Below are 16610 nucleotides of genomic sequence, written 5' to 3' on the forward strand. Positions count from 1 at the left end.
CCGCATTTGTTAAGCCCATCTCGTAAAAGTTTTAAATCGCCTATTCACCCCCCCCCCCCTCTAGGCGACATCCGTGTCCTTTCAACCCTGGAGTTTGTCCGGGTTGCGACAAGCAATGCGCATCCGAACGGGCTGGCGGCATCGAAGCGAGACCTCGTCCACCTCCATCGGCCAGCCCAACATCCTCATCCCTGCCAACAGGCGGCTGGCCCGGCGCATCCGCTTGGGGACACCGGTGAGCTTGACCCACACCTCCTGAAGGAGCTCCACCGGGGCCGGGTCAGCGTCCGCGAGCCTGATGTCCGCCACCGTCCCACTGAGAGGCAGGAAGAGGCGTCCACTGCGGGTGCTGAACTGCAGCGACTCGCGCGAAGGGAACAACACCGCGAACTCGTTGCGGCCCACCTCCTGGACCTGCCAGTCCCAGTCAGCCTCCACCAGGTGCTGCAGTTCCCGGTTGAGGTCACTCGCCGAGAACACCACCTGGCGGAAGGAGATGACCGCCCCATTGGTCACCTCCTCATCCTCATCCTCATCTTCGTCGAAGTCCAGGTAGAAGAAGCTCTCCCCGGGCACCGCCTGACCGAGGATGCGCAGCTCCGGCTGCTTACCCTTGGACAGACAGGCGTTCGAGTTGTGCCCCTCCACCCCACAGAGAAGACACACCGGCGGGAAGGTGCAACTCGCTTGGAAGTGCCCCATCCTTCCGCACTTAAAGCATTCCATGTTGGACGCCGGGGTCGGCACCTCCTCCACAGCAGCGGCACGGCTCGGACCCGAGCCCGTCGCAGGACGCTCCTGCACCACGGGCTGCTTGCCCGCCGCGGTCTCCGAAGCCCGGCCCCTGCCGAGCTCCGGGATGGAAGGGGGAACGAGCGGCGGCGCCGCCTCGAGAGCCCTCCGGGCCTCCCTCTTCTTTTCCCGTGCCACCCACCAGGCGGGTGGGACTTTGCTGTCACCTGCGCCGGCACGGGAGCCTCCCTGCCCCTGCCGACGCCGCCCTTGCTCCACCAGGGCACGCTCCCGGAGCGCCGCCTCAGACTGCAGCGGCTGCTGCTGCGCGCGACCCGCTCCCGATGGCCCCTGCTGCCGCCCGCCGCCGCCGCACGAGAGCGGTCGTCCAGGCGCCGCTTGTTACCGGCCTGTCCCCGCTGGCCGCCGGCCCCCGTGCCTCCACCCGCACCCGGACCGCTGCCCGTCGCCCGCTCCATGGTCACCTGCGCGAACGAGCGCGAGAGCAACGGCGGTGGCGCAGATCGACGGACTTTGCGCGCGGCGCGGTGGTGGCGGCGCACGTCTTGTGCAGATGCAGGGAAACCTAACTCCAGACTCGAGCAGCCACGACGAATCCAGAGCCAGGTAAGTGGCTCGGCCACCCCCGGGCCTTGCACACTCCGACTGTGGGCCTGGGACGCCACAACCTTCTCAGCCCACAGTTCCAAAGCCTTCTGGCTCTCCTGGGCCTCGGAGGAGAGGGACAAGGAGCAGGCCGGCCCAACGTCCAGGCCCAGCCCAGACAGCAGCGGGGGGAACGGCTCGTCCCCAACCTCCCGAGCGCTACCCCGCCCCGCCGCCAGCGGCGACACCGGCGCAGCAGCCTCGCCAGCACCAGGGACGGCCGCCGCCGGCGAACCAGGCTCCGGCGACGGGCTCCGGACGGACACCCAGTCCTGCGCCGGGAACCTCCTCCGCCGGCGTGCCTCCGCGCGCGCGAAACCGCGATTAGAGCTGCTCCTACCAGGGACGGAGCCAGCCCCTCCTCCACCACCGGAGGGGAACCTAGAGGGACGGCCGCCAGGCGCGAACGCCGACCGCCGGGCCGACCGGAGGGAGCCCCCAAGCGCCTCCGCCGCCCGAAGAAAAAGACCAAGGGAAGGAGAGGGGGAAGGTTTACCTGTGACCGTACCTGGGGAGGAGGGGAATTCGTCGCTGGCCTCGCTCACCGCCTCCGCGTCGTCCTCCGCCGGCGTGAGCGCCCAGAACCGACCGCCCAGCCCACCCCCAACCGGAGACGGCCGGGAGCAGAGGAGCGACGGCGGGGGGCTCGACTTCGAGGGGGGGCGGGCGCCGCCGCCCACCGCGTCGCAGGAGCGCCTCGCACTCATCCTCTGAACTTCCATCGGCTGCCCTCCCATTACAATTCGTTCTTACTTGTGGCAGTCAGTACTTATTTATGCTCGATCTTTTACCCTTTTAGTCCATATATACTTCCTGAACAAGTAGGTAGAAACTAGGATGTGCTGGATTATGGCAATGAATTAGTGAATTAAGTAGTCAATAAAATTATTAAAATCTAAGAAAAAGATAGGTATGTGTTGGTGAAGCTATGATCAGTTGGCTTGATGGGGTGGCCACCGCTTCGCCCGATTTCTGCAACGGCCAACAATGACGTGTTTTTCTCCTTTATCAAAGAAATGCACCCACACTAGTGTATAGAGTATCCTCTGTAGCTTTCTTTGCTACCTTATTGCATATACACAGGCTTCTTGAATTAGTGGCAGAGTACGCTCCGTTTGCCTCTCAGTATGAATTGAAAGTGACATGAGGAGTATCGATAGCTTTGCTTGTGTGGCCAGAAGAGGCAGCCAAAAATCACGTGTGCAGCCAAATGGAAAAATGGGAAAATGTCTGCACTCACACAATTCAGTTCCGTGCTCAGATTGCAGTGGTTGTAGTCTTATGGCACAATTCAGTTCCGTGCTCAGATTGCAGTGGTTGCAGTCTTATGGCGGCTATTGGATGATTGTTCTTGAGCGATGCTTCCGTCATGATGATTTTCCTCAGTCTGGTAGCATAAAAAGCTTCCAGAAGTTGATCTCGGCCTTCCAGTAAGTCCATCACTTACATGCATAAAAAGCATCAGGGTATTGAACTGTTTCCATATACCAGCTAGCAAAAAACTAGCATGATATTTGTACACTCTAGAAGAATCCCTTGGCACGAAAATCACCTGAGACTGAATATAAAGTAACTTGTGCTGAGGAATTCTACAGCTATAACATTTTCCCAAACACAACATAACTTGAAATTAGAATAACACCACAATGTTCTCCACAACAAACAACCACAACCGATACACTGACCGACGACGCATGACTGTCAACATTACACTGCTTCTGCACTCCTACGACCGAAACTGGCTTGCCAGAACTGAGCAGCCAGATTAACCACTGACGATCCGCAAAACAACGGCGGATGATTTTTATTTGACCACTGAGAATTAAAAATGACACTGCCGATAGTAACACAGATATCGGCGACGCTAAATGACCAGTTTGCCGATAAGCAGCTTTAGGCGACCTCAAAGAAGCAAATGTTGTTCTCCGACTTCAAAGGCAGTAGTGCCAGTCACAACATGTTGCTCTCACTTTGTTGCTTCAGCTTGCTGCTGCTCCATCTGCATTGGAAAACAAATATCAAGACAGTTGCATCAAGTCTATCAATGCTGTGAGAAATTGAGGTCAAAATTTCTAGTAAACTGTACTGCAACATGAAGCTAGGATTTAGATAACACATGTACCCAAAACAGTTCAGTCAACAAAGGTTTTCAACTGCAAATGCTACAGAGATTTACACAACAATAGATGAAGATGCCGTGTCCAAGCTTGTTTACCTTGCACGGATGTTACTAGTAATTTAATGACTGTTAGGCAAACTTCATCCACATGATTTTTATTTTTTGTTATGCAGCAAACTAAGTGAATTCATTTTATTGCATCTTGTCTTTTGCCCAGTTTAATATTTTGCGTATAAAAGAATCTTTGGAACATTTTATCCATTGAAGATTTGAAGATGGCCAACCCAGTTTAGTGCAATATTACTGAGAGTTCCACACGAGTTTTAGAAAAAATACAGTAAATACCTGAAGCATAACCTGAAACATGTTGCTCACTTCATAGAAAACAACCCTCAGAGTATCCAGTGTCTTCAGGCACCTGGCAAGGAAAACAATTCAGTAAGTTATGAAGCTCCTTCCCATTAGCAGCTCACGAAAGGAGCATATTCATAATTGGCTACTACAAATTTACTCTAGAAGAATAAATATTTCCACGGGCAGGATTATCATAAAAGTTTCGGAAGGAAAGCCTTGTGAATGTCCTCTTGAACATAATTCCTAAACAAAACATACAATCTAACGGAGTCGAGAGTTAACTATAACAAAAAATAACAACTCTATTCTTGAAGTAGCATCAATTAGAAGATTGAAACATCAACCAGTTATAGGTTTATTTACTGGATAGCTGTGCAATATTCAGAGATGATAGCGAAACTTAGTTTCACTTTTAAAGATTTAAATGCTATTATAATTCCTTGTTCAGTAAAGAAGACCCAGGTGTTTGCAAACATGTGTAGTAGTTTTCAATATTTAGTATAACATTCTTAAAAGTACACATTTGAGTACAAAATTTTACTGTTACACTCTTAACCCACTAAGCTCAGTAGACTCAGCCAAACCTTTCGTGCCTTTATAGACTGAATATTTTAGCACTTTATAAAAGTAATGAACATGCAATTGAATCGATAAATACTCTGGCAAAATTAAAAATAAGGCCATTACAGTAGATGAGTACATAAAACTAGGCAACATTCACTATAAGAATTCAAATAAGACGCCGATAGAAAATACAATACTATGACATAGTGATACAAGATACTAACCCATCTCTGTTCTTCTCCTTACAAAACTTAAGGAACTGAATGCAGGTATTCTTCACTCTCTGAGCACCAACACTGCAACATGCAATACTATACAATCAGGAATGTACCACCAAATTTTCTTTAATGAATGAAAAAAGAGCATCATATTTCTTTCTCTTCACTTCTTTCCAATGAAATACAAATATAGCACTGTGATTTTCCATATATGAGATAGCAAGTCAATTAAATGCAACCGAGAAAACCCAGGGTAAGAAAAGACACGTGCACTTATTGGCTAACAAACTTTGATTCCATAAAAAGTCACATGGATACCATAAACATAAGAAATCTAAATTGATTAGGCCATATGATGCTTTTTGCATAATAATAATTGTTCTTAAGCACAACAATATTAGTTTCTAAGCATGATAAAATTAGTCTCTGTAATAATTATGTTATTATAAATATTTATTGCTTAACTAGGCCAAATTTTCTGCATGAAACTACAAAAACCATGGTTTGGAAACCTAAATACCAGCACAACAAACCACCAAATCAAAAAAATCTTTGTTCTTTTTTGTGCGAAGCAAAGGGGAAACATGTAAAACTGTCCTATCTATTTTAACACTACACTACAATGAAAGATCCAATGTCAAACCTTCCAAAAATAATTGGAAGGAACACTTGACTTGGCAGAGTATGGAGTGATACTCCTTCAGCTATTCAATTTGTGCAAATCAGTTCATATATGTCAGATATAAAGCATAAAACAGCACAATGGCTAAACGGTTTGTCGGATCTCAACCATGTAGAACAGTAAAACAGCCAAACGGTTTGTCGTATCTACATCGACTAAATGGTTTGTAGGATCAGTAATTGAACAGTACAACGAAAATGATTTGTCGTATCTAAATCATGAAATGCAAATAGTTTGCTGGATCTAAACGATAAAATCTCTGAAACGGCCAGACAGTTGGCCGAACCTACATCAGCCAAAGGGTTTGTCAGATCTAACTATAAAACAGTACAACGACAAAATGATTGGTCGGATTTAAATCACAAAATAGTGAAACGACAAATAATTTGTCAGATCTAAACCATGAAACGGTACAACAGCCAAACGGATCTCAACTTCTCCCTGAAATACTTAGAAGATGCCACCGATTTGTACGGAACGGAGATGTACATGATTAGTCACTACAAGGGACAAACATACTTTATCCCTCCCCATATGCATGGGAAGCGCCAATAGTAATTCAACAATACGTGAAATAAATAGATTTGCCGGATCTACTTCATAAAACACTGATGATCAAAACGTCGATAAGTCTCCCCCAAGGTGACCTTACGCCTTACAAAGAATCTACCTCCTTCCAATCTACAGATATAGCATGGTCAAGAAAGATCTACGGGGATATAATACCCGATTTGCACCACTACTAAAAGCCATCACTCATATGCTATTGCAGAAACACATATGGTAGTATAGGACATAAAAGACAAAGAAAAGAGCCTCACCTTGCACTGCTGCCCTCAAGCTTATGCACAAAAGCAGCTACCTCGTCGAAGTTCACGCATTGCTTGCCCCTGCACACACAGCAACCGATCCCAAGCAAAGAGTCAAACAGTTTTACACAGAACATCGCAAGAGAGCCAGCAGAGGTAGCCCACTTACAGCTGCTTGGTGAGCTCGCCAATGGTCTGCTCGCCGTCCTCGCAGAACATGGTGATGCTCTCGGTAACGAAGTTCGGGTCGCTCTTCTGGAGCAGAAGAAACTTCTGGAACTGCTCGTCGAACAAACCCTAACCCAGGAAAATAAATGCAAAGCAAAAAACATCAAATTCCCCAACACTATCAAGTTACTCATCCACCAAAGGAGAAACTAAAACTCCACACAGATGGCAGTGCAATAGTAAAGCGCTCACCGTGCTTAACATGCTGGCTGCATAACCAAGGGTGCTGAGCTTCATCGTGGCTGCCATGGCTACCTGAAGGGTCGACTCGAGCTAGCGAGCAGGAAGTAAGTGAGGAGAGGAGGGGTGATGCGGGAACAGTAGGAATGGATGGTGATTGGGACTGACCGGGTGTGGTATATATAGGGGAATTGGACTCCCAAGCCACCCAACTTACACACACACACACACCGCAGGTTGGAAGTGGACAGCTATCCTCTTCCTGCTATTTATTGCTCCCATTTATTATTTTTGTCATAGCACACCCCTTTCTCATTGAGAAATGCCAAGTTTAGAATTAATTCTAAATCATTTTGGCCCTTAGTCTATTTGACTGGTCAAAAGTAAGCATAGTTTCATTGGATACCTTTTATTTACCTATCAAATATTAGAAAAAAAATTTGCGCAATAAGTTATATGATTGACAGGGCGTAGGAAGAGTTCAATTCCATAACTTTTAAGTCTTAAACCCATTGATTGTATTAAATGTTTCTACTTAATATGATTGATGCTTAAACAGTGTAGGGGAAGTTTTATCGGATACCGTTTATTTTCATTTGGAGTACTTAATTTTACTGTCTAGACCAAGTTATACTTTTCATTGGATACCTTGTGTAGTAGCTTTATTCATTTATTTACAGCTAAGAGGTAGTTTTATTATGCATTTAAATCTGAAGAACACATGCTCCACCTCCCAAGGCGTGTCAACATAACAATAGTAGCATAGACATGAAACATATGTATGTGCTTAATATTGTGAATGGTTAGATATTACTATATATTTATGGCTGTGCTATAACATTTCAAACTAATTAAGAGTCGTCGATTAGTATAATGTGATAAAAATATTGAGAGATAAAAAAATATGAAATATTATAGATGAAGTGATTACCATGTCTTGTTACGACATGACGAGTATCAAAGAATGAGGCAGCTAGAGAAAACACAGGAATTTTGTGGCACCCAACTAATTCAGTTCCGGGCTCATATTATGGGCTTATTTTGTCCTAGAGAAATCAGGACGGGGTGCCAATCCCATGGCGGCGGTACGATCCCAATGTTGTGTCTTGTCCCGACACGTCGATCTTGTGATGCAATCAATAACAAGGTAGCTAGATTGTTGTGGGTTGTAATCGGTTCCTGTTTTAAATAAGGCAGTACTTGAACGGCATAAGCGACAAATTGAAATGTCCGTACAATATCAACTACGGCTGAGAGAAGCTTTTCTAATTCTATTCACACATTTAAATTCATCAATAGCACATTATCTATTATTTACGAACACTGCAAAAATAATAGGTAAATTGTCATGGTTCATTCAACATTATGAACATATCATGGTAGACATCATGGTGACCGAATAAGAGCTACAAACACACATATTCACCTCACAAGAAAGTACTACCTCGGGACTGATTTGATTGACGCGCCGTTGCTTCGAACTCTCGCCTCGTATGTACCCCTCCGGCGTGAATTAAATCCGACCAGAGGGAGTACATATGATTTTGAATCTTGCAAAGTGAGACAGTGAATGGGACTAAAGATAAACCTGTCTTCCACAGTGATTTAACGAAGAGATCTCCTTAATTTATCATTAGAAAAAAATCGGTTTATTGCAAAATACGTGTCTACTGTCATCAATGGACATAGGGTATTGCATGCACACGTATACAAACGTGTGTTCCCAATTAACTTGAGTATCTATTGTCATGAATGATGTAATAATTTTTAAAAATTTCTTTGAAGTGCACGAATACATGTTTGCAAATTCTACTACTGCTTTACTACTAGAGACAAAAGAAATGCCAGGAGTATTCGGCGAGTATTTGAAGCTTGGCAAACATAGACCTGTACCTAGTAAATAATCTTGTCCAATTGTGCAAACACAGGAGACGGTTGGTGGATTTGTCTGAAGCAAAGCAAATCAACGAGCTGGCATCTTAGCTTGCAACCTTGGCTAAAAAGACAAGAGAACCAACGAGCGGACAGGAGAGCTTGCAACCTTTGCTTTTTAACCATCTGCCAACTAATTTGGATGGTCATATATATGCAGCTTTTGTTTCCACATGTGCTCATTACTGTTCATACAACGACAACCACTCCTTTCTTTCTAGTCTAGTATCTCTCATGTGAAGTCAGTGTGGCGGAAGAAAAAAACACGGTGTTCGGTCCGTTTAAGCTTATAGATACTAAATATATTTTTGGCTAGATGTCCAATAAATTGACCTCCCAGGGTGTATGAACTATTGTGGGCTAGGCCCATCAATAATTTCTGGATAAAGTCCCAATGGTCCACCTGGGTGTGGCAAGTGGTGGAACAAATTTAGTCACAGTTTATATGGTAAACCTAAGTTCACCCAAGAAGCCATCGCCATGACCTGTCGTGGCGGCTACCCTGGCAAGATTGATGGTGCGGCAAAATAGATTACGTCCCCTCCGGGGGTGACCTAGATTAATATTGATGTTGTTGTCTCACAGCATGGGAAAGGGTGACATTGGGGAGTTACGACCATTGGTGCTTTTTCTCATGACCATGATGGCTCTTATATGTGCTCTCCAGCTATGGTCTCCGTGATCCAGCGATGCTTGTACTAGTATAGAATAGTATGCCACTGAGCCCACATCGCTAATTGGCCTTAAGACACTCGTCAAACCTCGACATGTGCCTATTTAGGAAGCAAAAACTATTACGGGTAAGTGTAGTCAGTAGTGTGGCCGGTTGATGACACATACTGTCATTAATGGACGCAGAGTATTAAATGAGGTGAGTACGAAATACATGTCTACTGTCATTAATGGACGAAGGGTATTACATGCACATATATACTAACGTATGTTCCCAATTAACTTGAGTACATAATACTTAGCTAATGTCATGAATGACGTAAGAATTTTTTGAATTTCCTTTGAAGTGCACAAATACATGTGTGTTTGTGACTGCAAATTCTACTACTGCTTTATTACTAGAGACAAAAAAATGACAGAAGTATTCGACAAGTAATTTGGAGCTTGGCAAACATAGGCCTGTACCTAGTTAATATTCTTGTCCAGTTCTGCAAAGACAGACGACCATTGTTTGAATTGTCTGAAGCAAAGCAACAACTCAGCATCATAGCTTGCAACCTTGGCTAAAAAGACAAGAGACCCAACGAGCAGACAGAAGAGCTTGCAACCTTTGCTTTTATAATCACCTGCCAGCCTATTTGGATGGTCATATACATGCATCTTTCTTTCTAGTCTAGTATCTCTCATGTGAAGTCAGTGCGGCGGAAGAACAAAACACCGTTGTTCGGTCCGTTTAAACTTCGTGCTCCAGTGTCCTTAAGCATCGGGAGGCCCTGCCAAGGTCTTTTCTCCTTCTGGGCCACTCCCACCTCACTCTCAGTGCCAGGCCTTGTAGTCTCAAGTTTTCTACTCCCAGGCCATCAAAACAATGAGTTTTGCTTATACTGTTCCAAGATAGCAGGCATTGTCCTCCTTGCACCTTCTTTCCGGGCCAAAAAAAAGCTCTCAGACTTTTACCTATCTCCTCAAAACGGAAAATTGGAGCATCAGCGACAAGCAGTTGATGTACCGGCCTCGCCATCAGCACGGATTTAATCAATGTTAATTTCCCTGCTCTGACAGTCATGCACCTAAGCCAAGCTGGAACACGTTAATCGCTGCATCTAACATAGGTTGTCACTCAGATCTCGTCATCGGCCTGACAATCTGGGTGTTACCTTTACACTCAACTGGATGACATTTAGTCCTTGGGCCGAATCGTAGCGGATCGATGTCACCGCTTATATATACCTCTTGTAAGCCGCCGGCTAGGGTTTATCATATTATGAGATAACCCATGGAGTTTGTAAACACTCCCCGATATAGTGAAGTATTTGCTGGCTGGCGCCCGTGGTTTTTCCCCCCACTGTGTTGGAGGGGTTTTCCACGTTAAATCTTGTGTCTCCGCTGCGATTTCCTTTTCGTTCTTCGTTATTTGGTTGTCGCGTTTACAACAGCAGGGGACCTCAGGATTGAGTGCGGTGGCCGACCCTAGACAGATGTGCGAGGAGAAGTTGGACCCTAACCCTGACCCTTGACGGCACCGGAATGGTGGTGGCTAGGCGAACTCTACTATGAGGGCTGCTACCGGTGGTGCTGAGACATCTATGACCTAATTCATGAGGCTATATGGCCTACGGTGCAGACCTTGTAGAGGTCTGTGATACGTCTCAAACGTATCTATAATTTTTGATGCTCCATGCTTGTTTTGTTGCAATTGTTATATGTTTTATGTGCACTTTTCCACACTTTTTAGCATTTTCTGGGACTGACCTATTAACGCATTCAGAAAAGTTGTACATGAAAGTTTCTCGGAATTGGACGAAACAAAAGCCAGTCTTATTTTTCCGGGACGAAGACAGAGTCAGAAGGACACGCGCAGGAGAGCTACCACGTGGCAGTACATAGGGCAGGCGCGACCCCACCCTTGGTCGCGCCTGGCCCATGTGCTGGCGCCTCGTCGCCTCGTTTGCTCCGCCCTTCTGCCTATTTATTCCTCGTATCGGGAAAACCCCAGGGACCAGAGCCTCCATCCACGAAAAGTTCCGACGCCGCCGTCAACCGAAACCCAAGTTCGGGAGGGTTCTGCAGTCCATCCCGGCACCCTGCCGGAGAGGGAAATCACCGCCGGAGGCCTCTACATCGCCATGTCTTCATCTGAGGTGATGCGTGAGTAGTTCTCCACGGGACCATGGGTCCATAGCAGTAGCTAGATGGATGTCCTCTCCTTGTTGTGCTTCATGTATAGATCTTGTGAGCTACCTAACATGATCAAGATCATCTATTTGTAATTGCTACATGTTGGTTTGATGTGGATCCGATTTATAGAGAGATTGCTTTGGTTGAGATTATGTATTTTATGTTATTATGATCTTGCATGCTCTCTGTTTCTGGTAGATGCTCTGGTCAAGTAGATGCTAGCGACTCCAAGAGGGAGTATTTATGCTCGATAGTTGGTTCATGCTTCTATTTAACCATGGGAAGTGACCTCGTTTTCTACGGTTGTAGATGTGTTGTTGCTACTAGGGAGAAAACAACGATGTTCTATTCAAGGGTAGTTTCATCGTTTACTTTACACACATTGCTTAAAGTGATAGTTCGTTGCTTGCAACTTAATACTGGCGGGTGTCGCGGATGCAATCCTGAAGGTGGATTATTAGTCATAGATGCAGTTGGATTACGGTCTATGTATATTGTTGTAATGCCCGCATACTTTCATAGCATGTATTCTGCACCAACCATTAGCGTAGAATCTCTGTTTGTCAATTGCCCATATGTAGTTTGTTTACCCAGCATATTTATTTTATTGGGGAGGCGCCTCTAGTGAATTGTGGACCCCGGTCCTTCTTCTTTTAATTGCAATCTTCTACAACATTTTTCTGTTCTGATCTCTGCAAACAATTCTTTTTCCACACGGTTCGTTTAATCCTTTGTTTTCAGCAGAACCAGTGAGCTTGACAACCTCGCTAAAAGTTGGGGACAAAGTACTTGGTTGTTTGTGTGCAGGTCTCAACGTTGTTGTTGACGCCGGCAGTGCGCCCTGCCACGAGTTGGTTCGCAACACCTCGGGAGAGAACGTTTTTCTCCTACTGGTCGATAAACCTTGGTTTCTTACTGAGGGAAAAACTTCCTGCTGTGCTCATCATACCTTCCTCTTGGAGTTCCACTCAACGTTGCGCATAAATACTCCTTCATCAACTCCGCTCTCAGCAGTCTGCAACGGGGAAAACGAGGCTAACTACCGCGGTGCTGCATGGTAGCGCTGTAGCCGGAAGTCGTTCTAGCAGTGGTGATCTGGCGGCGACACGCTCGGTAAGACGTCAGCCGATGGTGGCGTAGGAGATTGGAACTAGGGAAGCAACCCTGGCACTTCGATGACGATGCATTGTGGTCATGTGGATGATGCGGCAGTCGGATCTTCGTCAGGGGCGGACCCATGTAGAGGTGAGTGGGGGCAGTGGCCCCCACTAAAATTTTTAAATTTCAGTGTTATTTGTTTGCATTTGAAGGAAAAGTTGCAAAAAATTAGAATTTGCACTAAAACTGCCCCCACTCAACTAAATTTCCCCCACTGAACATTTGGTCTGGGTCCGCCCTTGATCTTCGTCTTGGTTATGGTCTCAAGCTTCATGTGTGGAGGCCAATGGTGGTAGACCCCACTTCAGAGACCGCGGAGTTTGAAGGCCGGTGGCGGCCCCCTCCACTTCGAGGTTGGGTTCGATTCAACTCAACGGGTGCTACACACGACATCCACCGTGGAGGTGTCAAGCCATGTCTGGCCGGTGGTGGATATGGACGACATCTCATGAGGAGGCGTCAAGTCATGCCTGGTCTTGGTAGGTGCTACGCATGGCCTCTCTTCTGGTGACCTCAAGTCATGACAATGGATGGAGGCGTGGCGGCATGGGACCTAATAGTCTACCAGTTTTTCCTCCAGTGGCATCCGGTTAGTGAGAAGCTGCTAGCGGGACAAGTGATGATGGTATAAGTAGAACATCAATATTACACACTCACATGTGAAAACAGTTGATTATAATCGGGCAATGTCAACGTCTACCTGCATCGCGCCCTTGTTGAAGGTGGTGGCTCGAAACTCGGGTTTGGAGATAAAAATTTCAAGATCAACCTATAGTTGAGCTCGTCATCATTGATGCACATACGACAATTCCTTCTTAGGAGATGTGTATATATTTTTTTCCTTTTATTGTATGGTTGGTCGTAGTCTGGAGGTATTGCCGCGAGGCATGATGCCTCGGGCTTGTTTTTTCTTTTCTTTTTGTATAGCTACTTTTGTCGGGCTTGGCTAGCTTTTATTAATAAATGTTGTATGCATTAGTCGATGCAGAGAAAATAGTACGTGGTAGAGATACATGAACTCCAGCGATTATAAAATGAAGTCTGAACAAAAAAAGGCAAATTTTCGCGACTCCAAACTCTATTTTCTTTCAATACCCATATTTTTCTAAAGACAGCCCTAGAAAGATGATATATATTCTGAACCACACACTTGTAAATACCAATGAAGGCTTTCACATATGTGGTATTGATTGTCAAAAAAAAAAACCAATGAAGGTTTTCACATAATTTCGAGCCGCAATGCTAAGGCTACATGCACGCAGAACACAATCAACAAAGTAATCAACCAACATCGATAAGAGTACTAGCACCAATATTCAACGGACCGAACAGTCTAATCAAGGATATATGATGCCACTCTACTAAACATGAGTTAACCAGAATTAGAAAATTATATTATTTGAAGTAACAATACTCAAAAAAATTCCTAGTCTAATTCCCATCTGAATATATATCAAATTTCAGTTCAGCTTGAAAAGATGGAACTCATAATGATTCATTCAAGAAGTTGGGGAACTTAGAGGGGAGAAAGGGCTGGAGAAGGTGGGACCTGAAGTCGACCATGTCAGCATCTTTGCCACGGAGATCTCTTCAATATAAGGAAGGATAGACACCACTGCCTTGGCAGTCATATCAATAGATACACTGAAAACCTTGTCGATTTCATCATCCCTGGACTCGTCGTCAATAGATACAGTGGAAACATTGTAGATTCCATCCCAAGACTGATCAGCCAACAGAAAATGTACCAAATGGGGCCTGTCCATACTCACAAGAGGGTACATCAGAGCACTGCGTGGAAGGAGATCGGAGCTGTTGCAAGCCCACAAATCCTTGGACGTGATGGAGAAATCCTTGTCCCACTTCATGTCGCCGCTCTCTGATATCTTCAATGTGTGGCAGGTGATGGTGAAACCAGTACCAAGTTCCATTGGGCCCGAAAGCTCACCGTCTTCACAGGAAACATCGACAAACTTTAGGCCAGCTTCAGTAACGCACACGCTGCGCTTCGTGTCAAAGAATGGGCGTGCCGATGTATCACGAGGACGATTGGTAATGGGCAGCCGGAGGTAAACTAGCTTGGGCATTTCTTCGAACACATCGCAGAAGTGAATTCCTCCTCGGTCGTAATTGACCCAGCACAAGAAGTTGCTGAAGGGGGATCACCGTGTCAGTTTTCCAGTATAGCAAATCCAGCAATTCCTCCTCACGATAGTGGATCTGTAGGTTCTGCATAACATCCCACTTGTTATGTACCAATAGGTCCAATACTGGTTCTGCAACTCCTTCCCGTTCTTCTTCACACGTACCAATACTGGTTCCGTACACATGGGGATCCGTTTGAGCAGCAGCGAGGAGGACGCTCTGCAGTCTGCAGATGAAGTAGTCCTGCTGCAGATGCGGGAGCCTGAGGAGGACGAGGTCACGATGGGCCGCCACGAGGTCGAGGCCGCCCGGGCCCGGTCACTGCACGTAGAGGCGGGAGATGGCCGGCGGCGCGGCGATGAGGAAGGCGACGCGGAAAGGGTCGCCCTGGGAGGTGCAGGAGGAGGCCGTGAAGGGCGCCGCCTCGTCGCCGGGGAAGGACTCTGGGTCGTCCCTCCGGAAAACGTAGCGCTCTAGCATCATCCAGCTGGGGAGGGTGGCAGCCATGGCGATGGCTCGCGAGGCTGGGTGTTAGGGTTTGCGAGGCCAGGCAGGATACTCCATGCCCCAGTGTACATCCCAAATCTGAAAATCTCATCATACAGAACATTTTCATTTTTGTTTCTCAATTTTCATATATCAAATTAGCTCTAAAACTTTTTCACTAACATATTGATGCAATATTAGTGTAGTAAAGTTATTTCATAATTTGCAAAATAGCTCAAATTGTATGAGTGCGGGAGGGGTATACAACGAGCTAGGGTTGATACGTTCTCAATGGCCGGGGGCAGTACTAATACTAGTGAAAAAAGGGGCAACCGTTTTAGACATTAATACCGGTTGAGTTACGAACCGGTATTAAAGGTGGCATTTGTACCGGTTCAAGCGCTCTGACGGGCGAGGAGCATAAGTACCGGTTCGTTTATGAGCTTTCGTACCGGTTCGTGTTAGGAACCGGTACGAAAGGTCTTCGGCCCGCACTTCAGACGCGTGTGGGGCCCAGGCTAGACCTTTGGTACCGGTTATATCAAATCGCCCAAACCCTTCCCGAGCCCCTGGCTCTCATTTTTCTCTTCTTCCTCACACTCTAAATTTTTCTCCACCTCTCACACTCCAACAAATCTCTATTTTTTCTCCACCATTCTAACAAGATTAAAGGCATACATCTATCCAAGGGTTAGCAATATCATTCTTCCTTCCGGCGTTCCTAATTTAGCTCATTTCTTTGGTAGTTTTAACCCGTACTATTTTTCTAGTGCTAGCAAGGTGTTCGATGAAATGCCTAAGTTTAGGATTTTATTTTTTTATATGCAATTTGAGCTGAAATTATGGTATATTTTGTAGGTTTTAATTAGTATCATCCCCGTCCTCACCGCCGTCGATCGCCAGCGTCGTCCCCTAGCCGGCACCGTACAACCTCGGTGAGCCTCTTCTTTTTTATAAAAAACTTAGTTTTATGTGATGAACTTAAATATTAATTAAGTTGTTCACTCATATATCCACGATGTTGTGTAATTAATGATTTTTGATATACATATAAAATGCAGATGAGTCGACAATGGATGTACGGTGACCGGTGCCATCCCGACTTCATTAATGGCATGCATTATTTTCTGAACGTGGCTGAGGCAAACAGGCAGTCGAATGGTTTCATCTATTGTCCATGTAGTTCCTGTAAGAATACGGTGGATTACTCTACCTCAAAGACCATTCACGTCCACCTGCTGCAGAACGGTTTCATGCTCAGCTATAATTGTTGGACCAAGCACGGAGAAAGAGGGGTTATATTGGAAGACAACGAAGAAGAGGATAGTGACAACTATCCTATGTTCACTGAAGACGGTGATAGTAGAATGGGGGAAGACGAAGCTGAAGAAGAACCCATTTTTGATGAGCCGATTTTTGATGACCCCGATGACGATTTGGGTCGGGCCATTCTTGATGTGAAGATAAGCTGTGGAAGTGAAAAGGAG

General features: G+C 45.9%; 1 protein-coding gene across 3 annotated transcripts; it reads right to left on the minus strand.

Moving 5' to 3' along the window:
• Positions 1-3009: 3009 nt before the first annotated feature.
• Positions 3010-15212, minus strand: LOC127316225 (histidine-containing phosphotransfer protein 1). 3 transcript variants are annotated; one of them, XM_071823056.1, is made up of 8 exons: positions 7997-15212; positions 6721-7731; positions 6565-6645; positions 6314-6441; positions 6157-6225; positions 4660-4731; positions 3863-3935; positions 3010-3397 (listed from the first exon to the last, which is right to left on the minus strand). In XM_071823056.1, the coding sequence occupies exons 3-8, from the start codon at positions 6619-6621 to the stop codon at positions 3365-3367; spliced, it is 432 nt and encodes a 143-aa protein (XP_071679157.1). In that variant the 5' UTR covers positions 6622-6645; positions 6721-7731; positions 7997-15212; the 3' UTR covers positions 3010-3364. The 3 variants fall into 3 exon arrangements, with proteins under 3 accessions (XP_071679157.1, XP_071679158.1, XP_071679156.1); XM_071823057.1 differs by lacking the exon at positions 6721-7731; XM_071823055.1 differs by having other exon boundaries at positions 6565-7731; positions 7997-15211.
• Between the last annotated feature and the right edge of the window lie 1398 nt (positions 15213-16610).

The sequence above is a fragment of the Lolium perenne genome, chromosome 7 (assembly GCF_019359855.2).
Source record: "Lolium perenne isolate Kyuss_39 chromosome 7, Kyuss_2.0, whole genome shotgun sequence".
Taxonomy (NCBI): Eukaryota; Viridiplantae; Streptophyta; class Magnoliopsida; order Poales; family Poaceae; genus Lolium; species Lolium perenne.

Excerpts from the sequence above, each read along its gene's own strand:
- LOC127316225 (XM_071823057.1), bottom strand. The coding sequence starts at position 6,621 with ATGGCAGCCACGATGAAGCTCAGCACCCTTGGTTATGCAGCCAGCATG. Across the intron at positions 3,936-4,659 it reads AAGGAGAAGAACAGAGATGG|GTGCCTGAAGACACTGGATA; the intron begins GTTAGTATCTTG and ends TTTCCTTGCCAG. Across the intron at positions 3,398-3,862 it reads TGTTTCAGGTTATGCTTCAG|ATGGAGCAGCAGCAAGCTGA; the intron begins GTATTTACTGTA and ends TTTCCAATGCAG.